Source organism: Suncus etruscus, chromosome 6 (assembly GCF_024139225.1).
Source record: "Suncus etruscus isolate mSunEtr1 chromosome 6, mSunEtr1.pri.cur, whole genome shotgun sequence".
Lineage (NCBI taxonomy): Eukaryota > Metazoa > Chordata > Mammalia > Eulipotyphla > Soricidae > Suncus > Suncus etruscus.
This window is the reverse complement of record NC_064853.1, coordinates 1,454,300-1,475,209: the sequence shown is the minus strand read 5'-3', so window position 1 is coordinate 1,475,209 and position 20,910 is coordinate 1,454,300. Positions and strand designations below refer to the sequence as shown.

The following is a 20,910-nucleotide window of genomic DNA, read 5'->3' as shown; positions in this document are numbered from 1 at the left end:
AAGGCCAATCACTGTAGCAAAGCCTTCTGTCAGCGCTTGCTTCTGCTTCAGTTCCCTTTTCTATTTTCATGGGAAATTCACAAACATTTCTGTCACAAACACTTGTCATATTATTCATAATACTCACTTTGGCTATTGATCCAGGTGGCTATTGATCCAACTGCTCTTCTCAGGGAAGGGACTTTCCTTTTAGAATTGAGGAGCTTTGTGTTGGGGAAACTTTGAAGCCATGTGATGTCATCAAGCCTGCTCTTGTGCACGTGACTTTTACAGTGGACCCCCCCCTCACTGGACTGCCCTCTTAGGGCTGTCCTCCCCCATTGATACATTATCTGCTTTTGCCTCATCTGCCTAACTGGGAACACTTCTTTGAAAGTACAGGAAGTGGGGGAGAGAAAGAGCACTAATAATGCTCTCTCTTTTCCTCCCCCCACCCCAATGGTGAGATGCTTCCACACTCTGGAAGCTGAATTTCATCTCTTTGTCTGCATCACGTCGTTGAATTCCATCATTCTCTGCTGATGCCCATCGGGATTATCTCCAGAATGGCCATTACTCTATGGAGGACTATTGTTTCTTTTTTTTTTTTCTTTTCTTTTTTTTTTGGGTTTTTGGTTTTGGGGCCACACCCGGCGGTGCTCAGGGGTTACTCCTGGCTCTCTGCTCAGAAATAGCTCCTGGCAGGCACAGGGGACCATATGGGACTCCAGGATTCAAACCAACCACCTTAGGTCCTGGGTCGGCTGCTTGCAAGGCAAACGCCGCTGTGCTATCTCTCTGGCCCCAGGGCTATTGTTTCTTGGCATTTATGTATGTTGGGTCATATTGTATTCTCTAAAAAATAGTATATTGAAATCCTAATTCACATCATCTCAGAATGTGACCTCATTTGAAAATAGGGTCACTCACTGGGAAAGTTAATTAGTTAAGAGGGCCCTAATCCAGTATGGCAGGTATCTTTAATAAAAGAAAATTTGGCATAGGCACACACAGAAAAGATCATGTAATGAGTAGGGCTGTATTTATCACAAGCCAGAGAACAATCCGAACCTGGGAAAGAAGCCTGGAATATATCATTCCCTAGTACTTCAGAGGAAGCTAGCTGCCTATCATGAACTCATTTTCAGATTTCTGGCCTCCCAACTTTGAAAGAATACATTTCTGTTATTCTGAGGTACCCATTTTGTGCTGCTTTGTTATGGCAGTCCCTGGAAACTTAGAACATGCAAGAGTTCCTTTACAGTACCTGGAAGGAAAGGAATCAAAGAATCAGAGGAGGTAGTAGATAGAATAGTGTCCCTCAGTGATGTTCATGTCCTGATCCTTGGAATCTCCAGGCACAGTAGGTTATACAGCATTGGGAAAATTAAGGAAAGTGTCAAAGGAACTAAGGTTGTGATCAGCTATCTCTGAGATGGGGAAATTTTCCTGGTTTGTTTGATGTGCTTGGCCACCACAAAGGGGCTGGTGTTATAGCACAGTATTAGGATGCTTACCTTGCATGTGACCAACCCAGGTTTGATCCCCCATCATCCCCTATGGTCCCCAAAGCACAGCCAGGTATAATTTCTGAGTGCTGAGCCTGAGTACTGCCAGGTATGACCCAAATACAAAACAAAAACCACAAAGATAACAGGATGAAAAGGTCTACCTGTTGTTGCTGCAGGGAATATGGATGACTTCTGGACACTACAAAAGATGTGCTGAGAGATAGCTCAGTGACCTGAGATGCATGTTTTGTATGCAGGAGGCTCAGGTTTGATTCTCAGCACTGGCATTGCTTAGTTCCATGATAATGGAACTAGAAGTAGCCCCCAAGTACCTCGAGGGTGGCACTAACCCCCCCCAAATTCCCAGACCTGGAAAAGGCAGGGAAAGGGAGTCTTCTAGGTGCCGCTAGAGGGGAAAGTTCACACCTAGATTGGAGCTCAGTGAGAGTCATGTCAGACCTCTGACCTCTGGGCTATGAGAGAGTGAACCTGTATGGAATCCCTGGGTTTGCAGAGCTTGTTCCTGCGACAACAGTGAGCTGATACAGGGGGAATCTCCATGTTTTCCAGTAAGGGCAACACACTCAGTTCTCAGAATCCATTCATGCATTCAGTGCAGGCTGCCCTCTGCCTGACACTCTTGGGCAGCTGTTCTTGTCAGCCTTTTCATGTCTTGCCAACTATGACTTATGTTTGATAGCTGTGTGATAATAGTCTGTTGTGGTTCTCATTTGCATTTTTTAATTACAGAGGAGCTGAGTTTTTCATGCATTATCAAAAAATAATTTTTCTAAACTAGGACTCCTTTATATTTGTTGTTTGTTTTTGGGTCACAGCCAGCAGTGCTCTGGTTACTCCTGGTTCTGTGCTCAGAAATTGCTCCTGGCAGGCTCAGGGGACCATATAGGATGCCAGGGATTGAAACTGGGCTGATCCCTGGTCGGCCGTGTGCAAGGCACCCTACCCACTGTGCTATCACTCCAGCCTTAAAACTAGGCTCTTAAGGGCCTGGAGAGATAGCACAGCGGCGTTTGCCTTGCAAGCAGCCGATCCAGGACCAAAGGTGGTTGGTTCGAATCCCGGTGTCCCATATGGTCCCCTGTGCCTGCCAGGAGCTATTTCTGAGCAGACAGCCAGGAGTAACCCCTGAGTACCACCGGGTGTGGCCCAAAAACCAAAAAAAACAAAACAAAAAACAACTAGGCTCTTAAGAATTTCAAAATAATAATAAATATAATTAAATAATAAATTAAAATAATAATATTAATTAATTGATTGATTAAAATAATAAAAATAATTAACAAAGCCAGGAAAACATATGAGCTGGGAGATACTATTGGCAGACTGACTCTGTAGCAACTTTATTCATTGGGCACCTAAACGTCCTTTACTGTCAAGAGTTTTGCCATTTGGTTGTTGGGCTTAATTATTCTTGGTTGTAGGCCCACAGCTAGTGATACTGGTTTTTTCCTTTGTTCAGGAGTGACCCCTGCCAGTCCTCAGGGAACCATATGTGATGCTGGGGATTGAACCAGGGTTAGCCACATGCAAGGCCAAAACCTTAAACTCTGTACTACCTCTGGGTCCCCAGTTAGCTGCTGGACTATCTTCTCACATATTTCATGGAGACCACTAATACATTTTAGGGAGAGGGAAATGTTGCTTTTATCTTCTGCTTTGGAGGGTTTTTTGGAACAACCTTAGATTGACATCTAAACATGTATTTTTTGTTTTGTTTTGCTTTGTTTTTGGCCACACCTGGCAGCGCTCAGGGCTTACTCCTGACTCTGCGCTCAGAAATCGCTCCTGGCTGGCTCATAGGAGGTGCGGGGCATTGAACCTGGGTCCATACCGGGTTGGCTGCCTGCAAGACAAACGCCCTACCACTGTGCTATCGCTCCGTCCCCCTAAACACGTTTTTAAATATTTATATTCTTCATGTGGCTACTGTTTTGGTGTTTAGGAAGCCATGAAATCAAGAAGCTCCTTCTGGGGGCCGGACAGATAGCACAGAGATAGGTAGGGCGTTTGCCTTGCACACAGCTGACCCAAGACAGACCCAGGTTTGATTTTTGGGTATGGCCTTCACCAAAAAAAAAGGAAAAGAAAAAAATAAAGAAGCTCCTTCCACTTTTCACTGTTGCCATTTTTCTTTGCACCTGATAATCTGATATCCATAATGAGTGTGAGTTGATGAATACTTAGGTAGCAGCATGTGGATTCGAGACAGTCCTTCCTTGCCCGCCATTCAGATGCTCAATACCTCCCTCTCTTCATCATCTCCCCCACCAATTTCCTCTTCTTGCTTTTTTTTTCTCTTCTCATTTTTAATTTTTGTTTTGTCTTAATGGCCACAACCAGAAGTGTTCAGGATTTACTCCTGGCTTTGCACTCAGGATTCACTCCTAGTGGTCTCAAGACCATATGGGTGCTAAGGATTGTACCTAGGTTGGCCTGGTGTACTGTCTCTTCAGCCCCCTCTCTTGTTTGTTTTGACTGATGTAGTTTAAAAGAAAATTATAGACACAATATTAGTTCACCTGTAACTTACTTAGTGAAGCAAAAGTATGCTTTATTGAAAGGAATTTTTTTTTTTTGTTTTTGGGCCACACCCGGTGGTGCTCAGGGGTTACTCCTGGCTGTCTGCTCAGAAATAGCTCCTGGCAGGCACAGGGGACCATATGGGACACCGGGATTCGAACTAACCACCCTTGGTCCTGGATCGGCTGCTTGCAAGGCAAACACCACTGTGCTATCTCTCCGGGCCCTATTGAAAGGAATTTAGAGAGATGTGAGGAGGGAGGGAGGGGGAGAGAGAGAGAGAGAGAGACAGACAGACAGACAGACAGACAGACAGAGAGGGGAGAGAGAGAGAGAGAGAGAGAGAGAGAGAGAGAGAGAGAGAGAGAGAGAGAGAGAGAGAGAGAGAGAGAGATGTGTGCAAGAGAACTCTGGCTTCTCCAGAGGGGAAAAAGCTTTGGAGAGAGAGAGAAATGTTCAAGAGAGAAACTGAGGAAACTGGAGAGATGGTACCAATGAGATGATAAGGTCTTTGCCTTATATGTGATTGATCTGGGTTCAGTCTCTGTTACCCAAGCATCTTTAAGAGTGATCCCTGCCCACCCGACCCCCGGGAGGAGGGAGATTTGGGACATTGGTGATAGGAATGTTGCACTGGTGATGGGTGGTGTTCTTTACATGACTGAAACCCAAACACAATCATGTATGTAATCAAGGTGTTTAAAAAAAAAAAAAAAGAGTGATCCCTGGGGTCCGGAGAGATAGCACAGCGGTGTTTGCCTTGCAAGCAGCTGACCCAGGACCTAAGGTGGTTGGTTCGAATCCCGTGGTCCCATATGGTCCCTTGTGCCTGCCAGGAGCTATTTCTGAGCTGATAGCCAGGAGTAACCCCTGAGCACCATTGGGTGTGGCCCCAAAACAAAACAAAACAAAACAAAAAGAGTGATCCCTGGGGCCAGAGCTTAGCACAGTGGTAAGGCATTTGCCTTGCACTTGGCCAAAACAGGATGGACCCCAGTTTGAATCCTGGCATCCCATATGGTCCCCCAGCCTGCCAGGAACAACTTCTGAGCGCAGAGCCAGGAATAACCCCTAAGTGCCGCTGGGTGTGACCCAAAAACAAACAAAAAAAAAGAGTGATCTCTAAGCATAGAGTGAGTCAGGAGTAAACCCTGAGCACCTGGGATCAGCTGGGTGCCCCAGAAAGAGAGGAGGGGAGGGGAAGGAGGGGAGAGGAGAAGAGAGGTGGAGAGGGGAGAGGAGAGGAGAGAGAGTCCGTGTGCTTTGGGAAAAAAGACCATCTTTAAATACTTCAGTATACAATTCTAATAGATAAGTACTTATTATTTTTTGGCTTTTGTGCTCAGAAATCACTCACTCCTGGCACCATACAGGGGACCATATAGGATGCCAGGGATTGAACCTAGGTCATCCGCGTGCAAGGCAAATGTGCTGTGCTATCTCTCCAGCCCTGATCAATACTTTTTGGTTTGGGGCCACACTCAGCAGTATTCAGGGCTTACCCCTAGCTCTCCACTCAGGAATCACTCCTGGCAGGGTGAGGGACAATATGGAATGCTGGGGATTAAATCCGGATCAGCTGCATGCAAGGCTAATGCTCTACCTGCTGTGTTATTGCTCCGGCCTTCTAATACTTATTATTATTATTTTTTTGGTTTTTGGGTCACACCCGGTGGTGCTCAGGGGTTACTCCTGGCTGTCTGCTCAGAAATAGCTCCTGGCAGGCACGGGGGACCATATGGGACCACGGGATTCGAACCAACCACCTTTGGTCCTGGATCGGCTGCTTGCAAGGCAAACGCCACTGTGCTATCTCTCTGGGCCCTCTAATACTTATTTTTAACATAAACACAATCATTATAAACCAAACAAAATTAATATTGACTTAATAAAATTAATACCAATTTACTTTCATTATCTCCAAGTATCTCAAAAAAAGTATTTTACAATTGCCTGGTTGAATCAAGATCCCGTGCCACTTGTTCTCTCCTTGTCTCTTTAGACCCTTTTAATTTCAAAGTCTTTCTCCCCTCCCTATGACATTCATTTATCGAAGAAACTGGGTCATTTACTTCATTTACTTTCTATTTCGGTCTTCTTTAACTTGACCCAGTGGGACTCTATCATTTTCTCTTTAACAGAAGGAGCTCTATCCTCTTGAGTGAGATTCAGATATGACTTTCCTCTCTCTACTTTTGTCAAGCTTGAGAACTGAACATGTTCAGTGAGGCCCATGAGGTATGCTAGGCTGTGTCCTGTGCTTTTTCTGCCTGGATGAGTGTGTGTGCAAATAGAATGTTTTGTACCTCGAGTGTATTGTGAAGGAGCCTCTGAGCTAAGAATATGCTGTTTTGTTTTGACCATTGACTGAATTTTTTTGTTGTTGTTTTTGGGTCACACTCAGCAGCGCTCAGGGGTTACTCCTGGCTCTATATTCAGAAATCGCTCCTGGAGGCTTGGGGAACCATATGGGATGCCGGGATTCGGACCAATATCCTTCTTCATGCAAGGCAAATGCCCTACCTCCATGCTATCTTTCCAGCTCCTGATTGAATTTATTTTATGCTATGGAACTTTCCAAATTTCTGCTTTTGGTGGGGGGGGGCACATCCAGCAGCGCTCGGGTTACTCCAGGGTCTGTGCTCAGAAATCACTTCTGGCAAGCTTGCGGGACCATATGGAATGCCAGGGATCGAACCCAGGTTAGCTGCATGCAAGGCAAATGCCCTACACACTGTGCTATTGCTCCGGTCCTAAGTTTTGTTTTTGTTTTTGGGTCACACCTGGTGGCACTCAGGTTACTCCTGGCTCTGTGCTCAGAAATCGCTCCTAGCAGGCTCAGGGGACCATATGGGATGCCGGGAATTAAACTGGGGTCCATCCTGTGTTAACCATGTGCAAGGCAAACGCCCTGCGACTGTGCTATTGCTCCAGACCCTTTAAAAGTTTTTTTTTTTTTTTTTGGTTTTTGATTTTTGGGTCACACCCGGCAGCACTCAGGGGTTACTCCTGGCTCTATGCTCCTGGCAGACTGGGGGATCATATGGGATGCCGGGATTCGAACCACCGCCCTTCTGCATGAAAGGCAAACTCCTTACCTCCATGCTATCTCTCCGGCCCCCCTATAAAAGTTTTTAATAGGGGCTAGAGAGAGAGCATGGAGGCAGGGCATTTGCCTTGCATGTAGAAGGACGGTGGTTCAAATCCCAGCATCCCATATGGTCCCTGGAGCCTGCCAGAAGTGATTTTGTTGTTGTTGTTGTTGTTGTTTTTTTGGGGGAGTGTTGGGCCACACCCGGTAACGCTCAGGGGTTACTCCTGGCTATGCGCTCAGAAGTTGCTCCTGGCTTGGGGGACCATATGGTCCAAGGCTAGCGCAGGCAAGGCAGGCTCCTTACTTCTAGCGCCACCACCCGGCCCCAAGAAGCGATTTTTTTTGCTTTTTTGTTTGTTTGTTTGTTTGTTTGGTTGGTTGGTTTTTGGTTTTTTGGGCCACACCCGTTTGATGCTCAGGGGTTACTTCTGGCTAAGCGCTCAGAAATCGCCCCTGGCTTGGGGGACCATATGGGACGCCAGGGGATCAAACCGCGGTCCTTCCTTGGCTAGCGCTTGCAAGGCAGACATCTTACTTCTAGTGCCACCTCTCTGGCCCCCAGAAGCAATTTCTGAGCATAGAGTCAGGAGTGGCTCCAGAGCGCTGCCAGGTGTGTCCCAAAAAAACAAAAATAAATAAATAAAATAAGAATTTTTAATACATAAACTTTTTTTCTTGGTTTCTGGATCACACTGGCAGTGCTCAGGGGTTACTCCTGGCTCTGCGCTCAGAAATTGCTACTGGCAGGCACTGGGGACCATATGGGATGCTGGGATTCGAACCACCGTCCATCCTGGATCAGCTGCTTGCAAGGCAAATGCCCTACCGCTGTGCTACCTCTCTGGCCCCAGTACATAAACTTTTGACTTTGAGGATCAAATTTTATCATGCTTGTTTCTATTGCATTAATTCTAATGTTTTGAATTTTTTCTTCTCTTTTCGAATTTATTTGAAAGGTTTTTGTTTGTTTGTTTGGTTGGTAGGTTGGTTGGTTGAGTGCTCAGGGGCCACTCCTGGTTCTATGCTCAGAAATCGCTCCTGGCAGGCTCAGGGGACCATATAGGATGCTGGAATTCAAACCACCAGCCTTCTGCATGAAAGGCAAACTCCTTACCTCCATGCTATTTCTACGGCCCCCTTCTTTAATTTTTTTTTTTTCAATCAAGGAATACCTGGGATAGAAAACAGGTCTCATGCAATTAAGGCTTAACCTTAACACTGAGCTATACCTCCATCCTTCCTTCCTTTTTAGCTTCCTCCCTCCTTCACTTCCTTCCTTTCTTCCTTCCTTTCTTCCCTCCCCCTCAGCTCTCCCTTCATTTCTTTCTCTCTCTTGTTTTTGGGCCACACACACAGCGGTGCTCAATGCTGACTCCTGGCTCTGCTCTTCGGGATCACTCCTGGGATCAGGGGCATATGGGGTGCCAGGATTAAAACTGCAAGGCAATTGTTCAACCTACTATAGTATTGCTCCAGCTCTTAGATGAATGTTGACAGTTGCCCTCACTATATAATTACTACCCAAAGCAAGGTATAAAGCCTTCTACTCCTGCGATTTCCAAGGGCCCTCTGTCGCTGGTCCCATTCCCTACTGCTGCAGCTACTGATTTCTATGGCTATCTATTGGTTTTACAGTTTACAGGGTTTGGATTGAATGCATACTCTTTTGTGTCTGATTTCCTTCTGTATATGTGCTGCCAAAGCGAGCACATTTGATTTTCTTTTTAGTCTGTAGCTTATTTATTTTCTCTTCTCTTTCTTTTTTTTTTTTTTTTCTGCGAGGGCTGCATAAATTTGAGGGACAGAATCGGCACTGAGCTACTGCTCATATGCCTTTTTCCATCCATCTTCATAATGCCTTTTTACAAGATAAATTATGCTTATAAAATTCAATTTTAGGGCTTTTTTTTTTAAACCTGTGATTTTGTTCATCTCTTTTTTTCAGTTGACTTCTGCTTCTCATTATGGAAGAAGATGCCAGCCCGTTACCCGAGGAGGGTCTTTTGGACAAAGTCCCTCTTGTGGAAGATGGTAATGAGGCTCTTTCCCTGGACGGTGGCCTTCCAGATCCAGGGGCACAAGTGACATGCGTCAGAGTTGTCCTTCAGTTCCTTTCTCCAGGAAGACTGCATCTTTTCAATTCATTTATTTTCCTCAGAAAGGGAGCTTAAATTGTTCTGTTTTCAGTTGAAAGAAAAAATTTGAAAGTGGCAGAACATGGTTCTTTAGTTTCTAGCATCTATTTAAAAATCCAATGCTATTTTTATCCCAGTCCTTTGAATGTGACCTATTTTTATTTTCTTTTCTTGGAAGCTTTTAGATTAAAAAAAACATGATGATCCAAAATTTTCTAAGATCTGCTGAGTGCCACGAGGACACTCTAGTCAGAATACCAGATTCTAGGACCAGAAATATAGTACTTGCCTTGCACATGACTGACTTGGGTTTGATCCCTAACACCTCATATGCCCCCTACACACCACACACACACCACACCACACACACACACACACACACACACACTCACACACACACACACACAGAACCAACTAGGAGTGATTTCTGAACACAGAATCATAAATGAGCCCTGAACGCAGAGCTGGGAGTTATCCCTAAGCTCGGATCTTGGAATAAGCCCTGAGCACATAGTTAGGTGTGAACTCTGAACACAGCCTAGTATACCACCCCCCAAAAAAAATAGTATCAGGTTTTGTGGTCCTTCACTCCCCACCCAGAGTTTTTGGAGTGTGGTGTGACTAGTCAACTGCTACTGTCTATACATAGAGACTCCTCTCACCACTGCCTTCTCTCTCCCATTTTCCTATGTCTGTTAATTGCTTCCTTTTAGAATCCTTTTCTGGCCACCTTTACGAGTTTCAGTGCACACATGAAGGTAAACCTAACTGTTCTCTTTGCTCCATTTTACTAATAGTACAGTCATTCTTATGTAGCAATTCCCAGGCTTTCTAAATTATACAGTTCTTTTACAGTCTTAAAAATTATTGAAGGGGCCGGCGAGGTGGCGCTAGAGGTAAGGTGTCTGCCTTGCAAGCACTAGTCAAGGAAAGATCGCGACCGCGGTTTGATCCCCCGGCATCCCATATGGTCCCCGCAAGCCAGGGGCAATTTCTGAGCACTTAGCCAGGAGTAACCCCTGAGCATCAAACGAGTGTGGCCCGAAAAACCAAAAAAAAAAAAATTATTGAAGCCAGGGCCAGAGAGATAGCATGAAGGTAGTGCGTTTGTCTTTCATGCAGAAGGTTGGTGGTTCGAATCCTGCCATCCCATATGGTCCCCCAAGCCTGCCAGGAGCATGGAGTCAGTAGTGACCCCTGAGTGCTGCCGGGTGTGACCCAAAAAAACAAAAAACAAAAATGATTGAAGACCAAAGGATTTTATAGGTTATATATTCAATATTTGTTGTGTTAAATTAGTACTGAGGGAGCAGTGATTGGCTCTTTTTTTTTTTTTTTTTTTGGTTTTTGGGACACATCCAGTGACAAGAAGGAGTTATTCCTGGTTCTTCGCTCAGAAATTGCTCCCAGCTAGGGGAACCATATGGGACACTGGGGATCAAATCAGATCTGTCCTGGATCTGCCGTGTGCAAGGCAAATGCCCTACTGCTGTACTATCACTCCAGCCCCTAGTGATTGGCTACCTCATATCTGTGATTAGAGATTAATCAGGGATTAGATCCCTGCCACTGCTTCCATCAGCTGAAGAAATATATATTCACATAATCACCTAAGATAGTATAATGAGGGGCCGAAGTGGTGGCACAGTGGTAGGGTGTTTGCCTTGCACGCGGCTGACCTGGGATGGACCTGGGTTCGATCCCTGGCATCCCATATGGTCCCCCAAGTCTACAAGAAGTGATTTCTGAATGCAGAGCCAGGAGTAACCCCTGAGCACTGCTGGGTGTGACTCCAAAACAAAACAACAACAACAAAAGATAGTAATAATGAGTGGGACAAAGAGATTGTAGAGAGAGTGAGATCTTATATGTGTCTAACTCAAGTTCAACCCCTGATATTACATATAGTCCCCTGAACATGGCAAGGGGTGAGTAAGTCTTGAGTAAGTGAGTAAGCACAGCTAAATATTCTCCCTCCCCCATGGGGCTGAAGAAATAGCACAGTGGTAGGGCATTTGCCTTGCATGCAACAGATCCAGGACAGATGGTAGTTCAAATCCTGGCATCCCATATGGTCCCCTGTGCCTGCCAGGACTGATTTCTAAGCACAGAGCCAGGAGTAAACCCTAAATGCTGCCAGGTGTGAGTCAAAAAAACAAAAAAGCCCCCCAAAAAATAGAAAAAGGAAAGGAAGGAGAGAAGGAAGAAAGGAAAAAGGGGGGAGGAAGGAAGGGAAGAAGGGAAATACAAAGAAGAGTATGGTTTAATGAGATGCTGGGTTCTCTTTCAACACCAAGCTTAGTCTGTTGCAAGCACCTACCATGTGTGCTCTGGAAAACCCCACTTAACACATAAAATGAAAGTGGAAGAACCAAATAATGTTTTTCTTTTAATTATTATGAAAATAGCCTTGATTCTGCAGACCTTGGGAGAGTCACAGAGCCCTTGGGGTCCTGGGCCTCATGCTTTGAGATCCTTTGCCCTCGATGTCAACAGTGCCCCTGAAGCTTGAGCTTGTCAGGGTTTATCTTGAACTCTGAACTGCTGTGCTTCTAAATTTCCTTCTTTCTAGGAAGAGATGCGCCAGACTCTGTATCTTCTCCAGAAGTTGCTGAGATGACTGCTTCAGCCCACTGGTAATGGACCTGCCTCAGCCTCTGTGTCTCCTTCTCTGACAGCCAGGAAAGCTGGCATATGGACAGATCACAGGCATGGTGTGTTCGGTGGGCAGCTGTGTCTTCTCTCGGTTAAGTTTAGAGAAAGCTGAGGATGCTGCTGTGAATAAAGGGAAGAAAGATGTCCAGGCGAAGATCCGGGAGCTACGTCTGAGAAAGGACTTGCAAGCCCTGGAAAAGCTGCAAGAGGAGAAAGATCTCTCCATTCAGAAGATGAGGTGAGGGTTGCTGTGCAGCTCTGCATGCTGGAGCTAGGGGTTCAGTGCCAGCACTGCATAGACCCCTTGCATTGCTGGAAGCAGCCCCTGAGCATTACTAGATGTGGCACCCCAAAAAATACAAAAGAGGGACCAGAGCGATAGCTGGGCATTTGCCTTGCAGGCAGCCAATGCAGGATGGACACTGGTTCGAATCCCGGCATCCCATAGGGTCCCAGAGCCTGCCAGGGGCAATTTCTGAGCACAGAGTCAGGAGTAACCCCTGAGCGCTGCCAGGTGTGGCCCAAAACGAGAGAGAGAGAAGGGGGGGGGAGGTGGAGGGGAGAGGGGAGAGGGGAGAGGGGAAAGAGGAGAGAGGAGAGAGGAGAGAGAGAGAGTGAGTTGGGGCCAGAGCTGTGGTGCAAACGGTAAGGAGTCTGCCTTGTGTGCACTAGCCTAGGATGGTTGATGCAGTTCGATCCCCTGATGTCCCATATGGTCCCCCAAGCCAGGAGTGATTTCTGAGGGCATAGCCAGGAGTAACCCCTGAGTGTCACCAGGTGTGGCCAAAAAAAAAAGGTGTAATATTTGAGGTCCCTAAGTCAGTGGCCATCATAGCCCACACACTTCATAACCCTGAATAGGCTTCTTCCACCTCTGACTCTGCCTGGGCCCATCTGTGGAGGGATGTGCTCTGGTCACACAACCCTGCTCTATTTCCATTCCTGTGGGCACTAGTGTGGCAGACACAGGAGCACAAGTATTCAGGATGCTTGGCACTCACTGATGCTGGTGAAGGAAACTCCCAGAGACAGTGGGAACAGTGGCTCCATCCTTTCTTACTCTCTAATCTGTGATTCTGTGTTAACATCCATGATTTTCATCAGGAATTGTCTGAAAGCAAGTTCAGACATCATGATACTTGACTCTGAAATATTTCTTTTTTTTTTTTGTTTGTTTTTTGTTTTTTGGGCCACACCCGGTGACACTCAGGGTTACTCCTGGCTATGTGCTCAGAAGTTGCTCCTGGCTTGGGGGACCATATGGGATGCCGGGGGATCGAACTTCGGTCCATCCTAGGCTAGCGCTGGCAAGGCAGACACCTTACCTCTAGCACCACCGTGCCGGCCCCATTGACTCTGAAATATTTCAATGTTGACCTGGTGGTTCACAATATAGCACATACCTATGTGAGGCCCTTAGTTCCATCCCTGGTACCACATATCCACCCCCACATACCCACTCCAGGCCTGGTCCTTATTTCAAACCCAAAACAGACAAGCAATTTATCTAAATGCTTCAGTGTTTTCTAAAACAAATCCAATATTCTTCTGCTTGATCTGGCATTTATTTCGTCCAACAAAGCCAATAATGTTTCCCCACCATCATCATGAAGCCACTTTGTGTCGTGGCCGGTCCCCCAGATGCCCTCTAGAGTTGGTGTTTTGAGTTTGTGGGGTATGGTTGAGGTGAAAGTCAACTGTTTTGAAGCAGAATCCCACCAAGGCTGATCCTCTGGAACCTCTCACTCTGTCCCTTCTGACCTGGGCAGGTCCGAGTTATTCTGCTCCTGGGTTCTCAGCATCTGGGCATGTGTCCTTTAGACCGATGTCACCTGCTAGGGTTTCTAGAAAGCAAAGGGGTACCCTGATGTGTGCTGGATTATACTAGAACATTCCTGAAGCCCTGCTGGGTGAGAAGTCACTTCATTTCACTGCCTTCTTCTGGGCTGGTGGAGCAGGTGGAGATTCCTTGGGGAGAGGGAAGGGAAATATGGATCTAAACTCTGGTTCTAGCATTCAGAAGCGATGGCTTTGTTACTCTGAACTCTTGTTTCAACTTTCAGAAGGGAGCTGCATGATTGCCGCCAGAGGATGGATCTCATCACCAAGCAGCAGGCCAGTGTGTCCGAAAGCTTGGATGTAGAGAAAGAGGCCAACAACATGTAGGTGGCCCACTCTGGGCTCAGGAAGGGCTAGTGACCATGGCTTACCATTGTAGTGGGGTGGAAGAACAAACACAAGCATCTGTCTTCACGGCCAGAAACAGACGGCAGCCATCACTGAGTGGGTGGCCCAGGAAGAAGAGATCTGGTTACTTGATCGAACCAAAGAAAGGTGCTGAGTTATAATGTGGTTGGTCAGAAGCATGCTGAGCCCGATGAGGAGCACCCCTTGGGAATAGTGCAATTCCAGCTGGGCTTGGTGGGGGACAGCCTGACATGGTGGTGCTAAGGCTGAGGGCAAGAGGGAGAGCACTCTGTGGACACGGCAGCCCATAGTCATTCACCCCATGCTCTAGGCTCTTCTACAGTGACTTCTTGTCCACCTGTTTCTGGAGGTTGCAGTGACATCCTTGGCCTTCCCAAGGCCACCCAGCTCAGAGGGGGCAGAGGGATCTTGGTCCTGGTCCTCTAGGTGGCGCTCTGGGAGCAGTCACCCCACTTACTGCTGCTGTAGGACAGTCCAGGGAGCACAGGCTCCTCTGCTTGGTAGGATTGGAGGCCATGTTCAGAGCGTGTGTGTGTATGTGTGTGTGTGTGTCTATTTCTGTTTTATGCTCGGGATTGGAGGCCATGTTCAGAGCGGGTGTGTGTGTGTGTGTGTGTGTGTGTGTGTGTGTGTGTGTGTGTGTGTGTGTGTGTGTGCCTATTTCTGTTTTATGCTCGGGCCTTGCCCCTCGTGTTGCCAGGGACCATGTAGTGCTGGGAATCAAACCAGGGATGATTGTATGCAAGGTAACATCCTTCTGTCTCCTGGAAGAATTGTTCTTGGGGTCACACCTGGCAATGCTCAGGACTTACTCCTGATATATTCAGGGATACTCTTTATGTGCTCAGGGAACCATATAGGGTTCTGGGGGTTGAATGTGAGTCAGCTGCATACAAGACAAGCCAAGTACCCTGCTTTCTGTTCTATTGTTCTGGCCCCTCAAAAGGATTTTTAAACTTGCCTGTCTCTGAAAACAATGTCCAACCTTCTTTCATACTGTTCCCATGAGGAGGGTCTGACCGTGGGGTCTGACCAGGCTCTACACGAGGCTCCAAGGCCTCCATGAAGGAGAGGGGAAGGGAGACTGTACAGAAAGTGGCCTTGGACAGAGGTGAGACAGTGGGCTCTGTGGCTGAGGGCAGTCTCTGGCGAATGCTGAGCTGTGACTGGACGGCCACAAGATAACCCACTTCTTCCCCCCCATCAGGAGGACTGAGCACCTGTAACTGCACTTGGGGTGCAGTTCAACCCTGTGGGTGATCTCAGAAGTGAAGTGGCTATGAAGGGGACAGGGATGCTCTGAGTGAGCCAGACCCGACACATTCTCAGTTTCTCTTGTCTCCAGTGCTGCTGTGGGCCGCCTCCAGGCTGTGTCCGGACGCCTGTGGGCTGAGCTGGAGAAGGAAGAGGAGCAGAAGACCCAGATCATGGCCATGCTGAGGCAGAGCGAGTGAGTGGGCATGAGGAGTTGGGCACTTCCAGGAGTAGTGGCACTGGTTTTGGCCCCCAGTCTTTCGTGATGTAATGGTGGAGAGCCAGCGGGAGAACTACGAGTTTGGGTTGGGGCATCAGTATCCGAGCTGTCCTAGGTGTGGCCTCCTCACCAGACTGCCCTGAAAGAAGAAGAAAGGGAGTGGGGGAGAGAGCAGAAGCCAAGCCAGTGTGTGTTGGGAAGCCCCTACCCTGCCACCCTCAGCAGGTGGGAGCTCCCAAGGGCAGGATTGGGAAGGTGGGTCTGGAGCACAATCATCTTAGGGCACACGGACAGTGTGAGGCTGTACCCCAGCACAAGCAGCCACGTATACAGGAGTACTGGGAGTGCTCCAGGGAGTCTGTCACCCTGAGCTCTCCTTTCTGGTGCCTCGTGTGGAAGCTGTGTTGGTAAGCAGGATGGTCATGGGATGTGTGGAGGCACCAAGAGTTCCCCGCACAGAGCTGCATCCCTCGGTGCAAACCTCTGGGCAATAGACATGGGGTCTGAGTGAGCAGCCCTAAGTCCAGCGGTACCGCTGGCCTGCAGACCCCTTCAGGCCTTGGCTGCCAGCCCCTCTCTGGGTCATGCCCCCTAGAAGCCTGAGTCCCAGGCAAACCAGCAGCACTTTAGAAACGGACCCCAGGGGGCGCTGCTGCACTTCTCTGCCACAGAAACACTGTCCAAGCTAGTGCTAGAGCTCCGAATCCTAAGATCTAAAGACCTAAAGACCTAAGACCTAAAGACCTGAGCAGCCTTTCTGGGGAGGAGGCCCAGGGGGTGGTCCTTTCCTTGCCACTCAGCTTTCAGAGACTTCTCAGTTGTCGGTGGGAGGCACCTCTTGTCATCCTTGGTCCTTCCCCTTCTCTCTGACTCTCATAGATCAGTGCAAATTCTTGGGACTTGAGATTCTTGCACTAAGCACTGGGAATTGGTTCAGTGCATCTGGGAGAATCTGGACCTGCCCCCATGATGGCCCTGGGCCTCCTCCATTCCCAGTGTCACATCCTCCATTCGCATTATCCCTTCCAGGAACAGATCACCTCCCTCCCAGTTCAGTGTCACCTCCCTTCATGCCTGTTATGACCTTCCACATGGGCACATATTGTGGGGTGAAAGGAGATAGCCCATCTGGTGACTATAGGCTGGGGCTTCTGTAAGTAGTGCTCAGTGTCTGCCTGATGATTATTGAGACTCTCTACCCAGGGCCCCAGAATGGATGCTCCACAGAAGGCCCAGCTCAGATGCCAGTTCCAATGGCAGCATAACCAAATGTACCTGTTGCTTACAGGGCTGACATGTGGCACATTGAGATCCAGAAGGTGCAGTTTGAGGACATCCAGAAGTTGGCTCAAGAGAAGGCCATGGCTGCCAGCAGGTGCCTCCAGGCCAAGGCCACCAAGCAGCTGCGACAGGAGGAGATGGCCATGGCCAGGAGGGCAAGGGTTAAGTTGCTGAGGACCAGGCAAGTGCCAGTGTTGCTTCTGGGCATACACTCTCTCTGCTCTTGCTGCTGTCAGCCCACCCAGGCCCTTCTTTTTTTTTTTTTTTTTTTTTTTTGGTTTTTGGGCCACACCTGTTTGACGCTCAGGGGTTACTCCTGGCTATGTGCTCAGAAATCGCCCCTGGCTTGGGGGGACCATATGGGACGCCGGGGGATCGAACCGCGGTCCTTCCTTGGCTAGCGCTTGCAAGGCAGACACCTTACCTCCATCGCCACCTACCCGGCCCCATCCAGGCCCTTCTTGTGCCCTTTCTCAGAGTCCTGAGTTCTCTCTTCCTGCCTCACTTGTATTCTGACTCACCCTCTCTCCTGTTCTCTTCCTGTCCTGTATCCTCCATTGGCCCCACCCTTGTCCTGTGATCCTTCCGGGTGTGCTCCCTCTGGGGCAGGACAGGGATGGGCAGACACTCCCAGCTGTTCCACTGAGCAGAACACCTGAAAAGTCCCCTCCTCTAAGTCCCCACACATGCCCTCCTGTTTCTGCCCCCATCTCATGTCGCAGCCCATCTTATTCAGTTCCCCACAACTTCCTGCCTTGTCAGACCATGTTGGACCCCTCAGCTCCTACCTGCCCTCCTAACTCATATGCCCTAGCCCTGCTTCTCCCAGACTCCCAGTGGCCCTCTGGTGGCTTTCTTGGTTTAATGAGAGAGCAGCCTGCGGTGCCAACTGTGCCCTGTGTGCCAGGATCCCACAGGATGGGTAGAGAGCAGATACGCCATGGGCTGTGCTGTGTTACTTGTTATCACAGGAAGTCCATGAACTGGCAGAAGGAACAGGGACTCCGGCATCAGAAGCTGCTGGAGGATGCACAGAGGAACCATGTGGTGGCTGTGAAGTTCCTGAAGGCCTCGCTGGGCAGGTGACGCTTCCAGAGTGCTGCTGTGGCCCCTATGTTTGAGAGGCTCTCACCTTGTTTCAGAACCTCCATTTTACTATTAAATCCTCCCCTTCTTGGGACCAGAGTGATAGTATAGCAGTAGGACATTTGCTTTGAATGCATCCAACCCCAGATAGACCCTGCTTTGGATTCCTGTCATCCCATATGGGCCTCTGTGTCTACCATGAGCTATTTCTGAGTGCAGAGCCAGTAGTAACTTCTAATTGCTGCCGGGTATGACTCAAAAAACCAAAAATAAACTAATAATAAATTCTCCCCTTATCCCAAAAGATTAGGGCTATGTTTTCCATTTTGAAGGGATTGCCAGAGTCTTTTCACACACACACACACACACACACACACACACACACACACACACACACACACACACACACGAAACTCCTCCTGACCCTGTGGCCATACCAGCTCAGGCCCTGGCACTTTCTGGTTGAACCTTCTATAGGATTCGAAAGCAAGAGAGGGAGGAGAAACTGGAGTGGCAGGAACACCTGCAGAAGCGCATGGATGCTGTGCTGGCCCTGAAGAACAGCATCATTGCAAACAGGGTAGGTGCCCACACCACGTTTGTTTGAGTCTCTGCTGGTGCCCACAGAGGCCATGTGTGCTTGCAGTGCCAGTCCTCAGAGCCTCGTAGTCTCAGAAAGCAAGTCCTGAGTCCTCCCAGCTCCTGGCCCTTCACTGGGTTTCCAGCACGGACTAAAACACTTTGAGGGAAGTTCTCCCTGGCACCAGGGCTCCTGAGGCTGTGAACGAGGGTCTGCTGCTCAGGGGGCAGCAGTTGGGCTGGGAAACAATGGAGGGGGAGCACTACTGCAGGGGCTCAGAGGCATAAGACTGTTTCCTCTCAGAGAAGAGACCCTGACTGGAAGGCCCATCGGCGGGAGTGGGCATCACGGTGCTCAACACGGGCCACCTCAGGTGTCTGTGATGCTCATGCCACGGGTGTGTAGGCAGGTCACCACATCCTTCTCTGTGCCCCAGGAATTGCTCCGCAAGGTTCAGGCCTGGGACCATGCCAAGGCCAACGCCATTCAGCAGAAGGTCCAAGCCGAGGAGAAGGATATTTTGGCCCAAGGTGGAGATGCCTTCAAGCACCTCATACATCAGCGCAAGAACCAGGAGCTGGAGGCCCAGATAAAGTGAGACCTGGGTGCTGGCACTAGGGTCACTAGAGGCGTGTCTGGTCCTCTGGGGCTCAAGCAGCTGGAGTTCTGCATCACACACACATTCACACACACATACACACATATGGAACACCCACATATACAGACACACTCACACACATGTGTTCACATACACATACAACTCACATACACACATTTACATATCCACACATATGCACAAAGGTACTCACACTCATACATGCATACACATTTCACACACTCATATACACATTCATACACACTAACATGCAGAAGCACACACACACACACTCTCACACATAGACACTCACATACCTGCCTGCCCCTCAGTCAACAGAGCCTGCAGCTCTACCTCTACATCACCTCAGTCCGCAGACTCAGGCAGTTGCTGCCAGACTCTCGTTTCCGCAGGGCCTTTGAGGAAGAGCAGAAGCTCAGGAAGTTGGAAATTGTGAGTCGGATTTTGAAGGAGGGGAGCAAGGACAAGAAGAGGAAGCAGCAGCAGCCCAAGCTTGTCCACATTATGCGGCGCCACACTCTGAGAGACAAGACGTGGGATTATATTTCTGACTTCACCACAGCAGATGACACGGCTGCCGGCCCCTTCGTCCCCCCTGTGAGTCCTGGTGCCTTCACTGTGGAGAAGCACGAAGGGGGACCAGGAAAAGGACCCCCCTGCTCTGGGCTGTCTCCTGCAGGAAGGAGTGTGGGAGTGTGTGTCTAGGAATGTGTGTTCCGCTCCACAGTCTCAGAGTCTCTCCCTGGTCCTTACTTTGCTGCTTCAGCACCCCATCTCTTTCCAGACCCTTCTCAGGAGCGGTACCCTCTGTCTGCTTCCTCACTTCTGGTCCAGGGGTGTCTGGCTGCTCCCATGCTGTCCCCCCTACTGGTCCCCCTGTTAGTCCCCCTACCGACCCTGTTGCTGGCACAGGGGGCACATGTACAAAGGACCTGCAGGAGAACCAGGCCCAGGCTGAGCAAAATCCAGGCTTTCTCAGGGCTGAGGCCATCAGCAGACACAGAATCCTGAGCAGGATGCGAGAGGAGGCTCCCTGAGAGACCTGGCAGCATGGAGTTTATTGAGTGCTGTGCAGAGACCCTTGTGTAGCAGCGTACAGAGACCAAGCAATAAGGACCGGTGTATCTCTGTTCTGTGTGAAGACAAAGAGGAAAGGGTTGCTGTGAGCCACAGTGTGACCTTCCTGTCCTACCTCCAGGGCCTTCTTTCTGCCATAATCAGCCATATTGTGCCTTTCTCTAGGAAAAGGAGTTTAACATTCCTGTGGCCTCTCAACCCTCTCATTTAATGAAAGCTGTCTCCAGTGAGTTTGAGTCTGACCTATGGGCTGTGAACACAGAGGAGGAAACACTGGCAGAACCAGAAATCCCTGGGCTTTGGACTGAAGATTATAAACTCTACCAGGTACCAGTGTTGGTTCTTTGATTTTATTGATTTTCTCTTTTGCTCTTTGTTTGGGCCACACCTGGCAGTGCTCAGGGATGACTCCTGGCTCTGAATTTAGGACCACTCCTGTCAGGCTTGAGGGACCTTATAGGATACTAGAGATCGAAGCTGATCAGCCATGTGTAAAATAAATATGTCCTACCCTACCTCTGTAGTATTGTTCCAACCCCAAAAAGCCCCATCAGCCTGCCACTGAGCATTGCTGGATGTGGCCCTAAAACAAAAAGACTTTGACTTAGTCTGATTGAGAAACCTATAAAACTTTCTCTGTTCTTGGTTCTGGGAACCTGCACACTGGGCCTGT

At 48.6% G+C, this 20,910-nt stretch overlaps 1 protein-coding gene and 1 long non-coding RNA gene across 2 annotated transcripts in view; both read left to right on the top strand.

Annotated features, from left to right (window-relative positions):
- Window positions 1–9,076: 9,076 nt before the first annotated feature.
- On the top strand, window positions 9,077–12,074 carry LOC126011480 (uncharacterized). Its single transcript, XR_007496768.1, has 3 exons — window positions 9,077–9,156; window positions 11,833–11,896; window positions 12,013–12,074. It is a non-coding gene; the product is annotated as an uncharacterized LOC126011480 (long non-coding RNA).
- A 5-nt stretch (window positions 12,075–12,079) lies between these two features.
- The window catches only part of CFAP74 (cilia and flagella associated protein 74), a gene marked incomplete at its 5' end in the record, with an annotated part of 35,872 nt that continues 27,041 nt past the window's right edge, over window positions 12,080–20,910 (top strand). Inside the window, 9 exons of the mRNA XM_049774558.1 lie at window positions 12,080–12,153; window positions 13,979–14,077; window positions 15,469–15,573; window positions 16,886–17,063; window positions 17,854–17,960; window positions 18,442–18,544; window positions 18,981–19,138; window positions 19,553–19,748; window positions 20,403–20,564. Coding sequence (XP_049630515.1) covers window positions 12,080–12,153; window positions 13,979–14,077; window positions 15,469–15,573; window positions 16,886–17,063; window positions 17,854–17,960; window positions 18,442–18,544; window positions 18,981–19,138; window positions 19,553–19,748; window positions 20,403–20,564 — 1,182 coding nt within the window. The remainder of the gene's footprint in view (window positions 12,154–13,978; window positions 14,078–15,468; window positions 15,574–16,885; window positions 17,064–17,853; window positions 17,961–18,441; window positions 18,545–18,980; window positions 19,139–19,552; window positions 19,749–20,402; window positions 20,565–20,910) is intronic.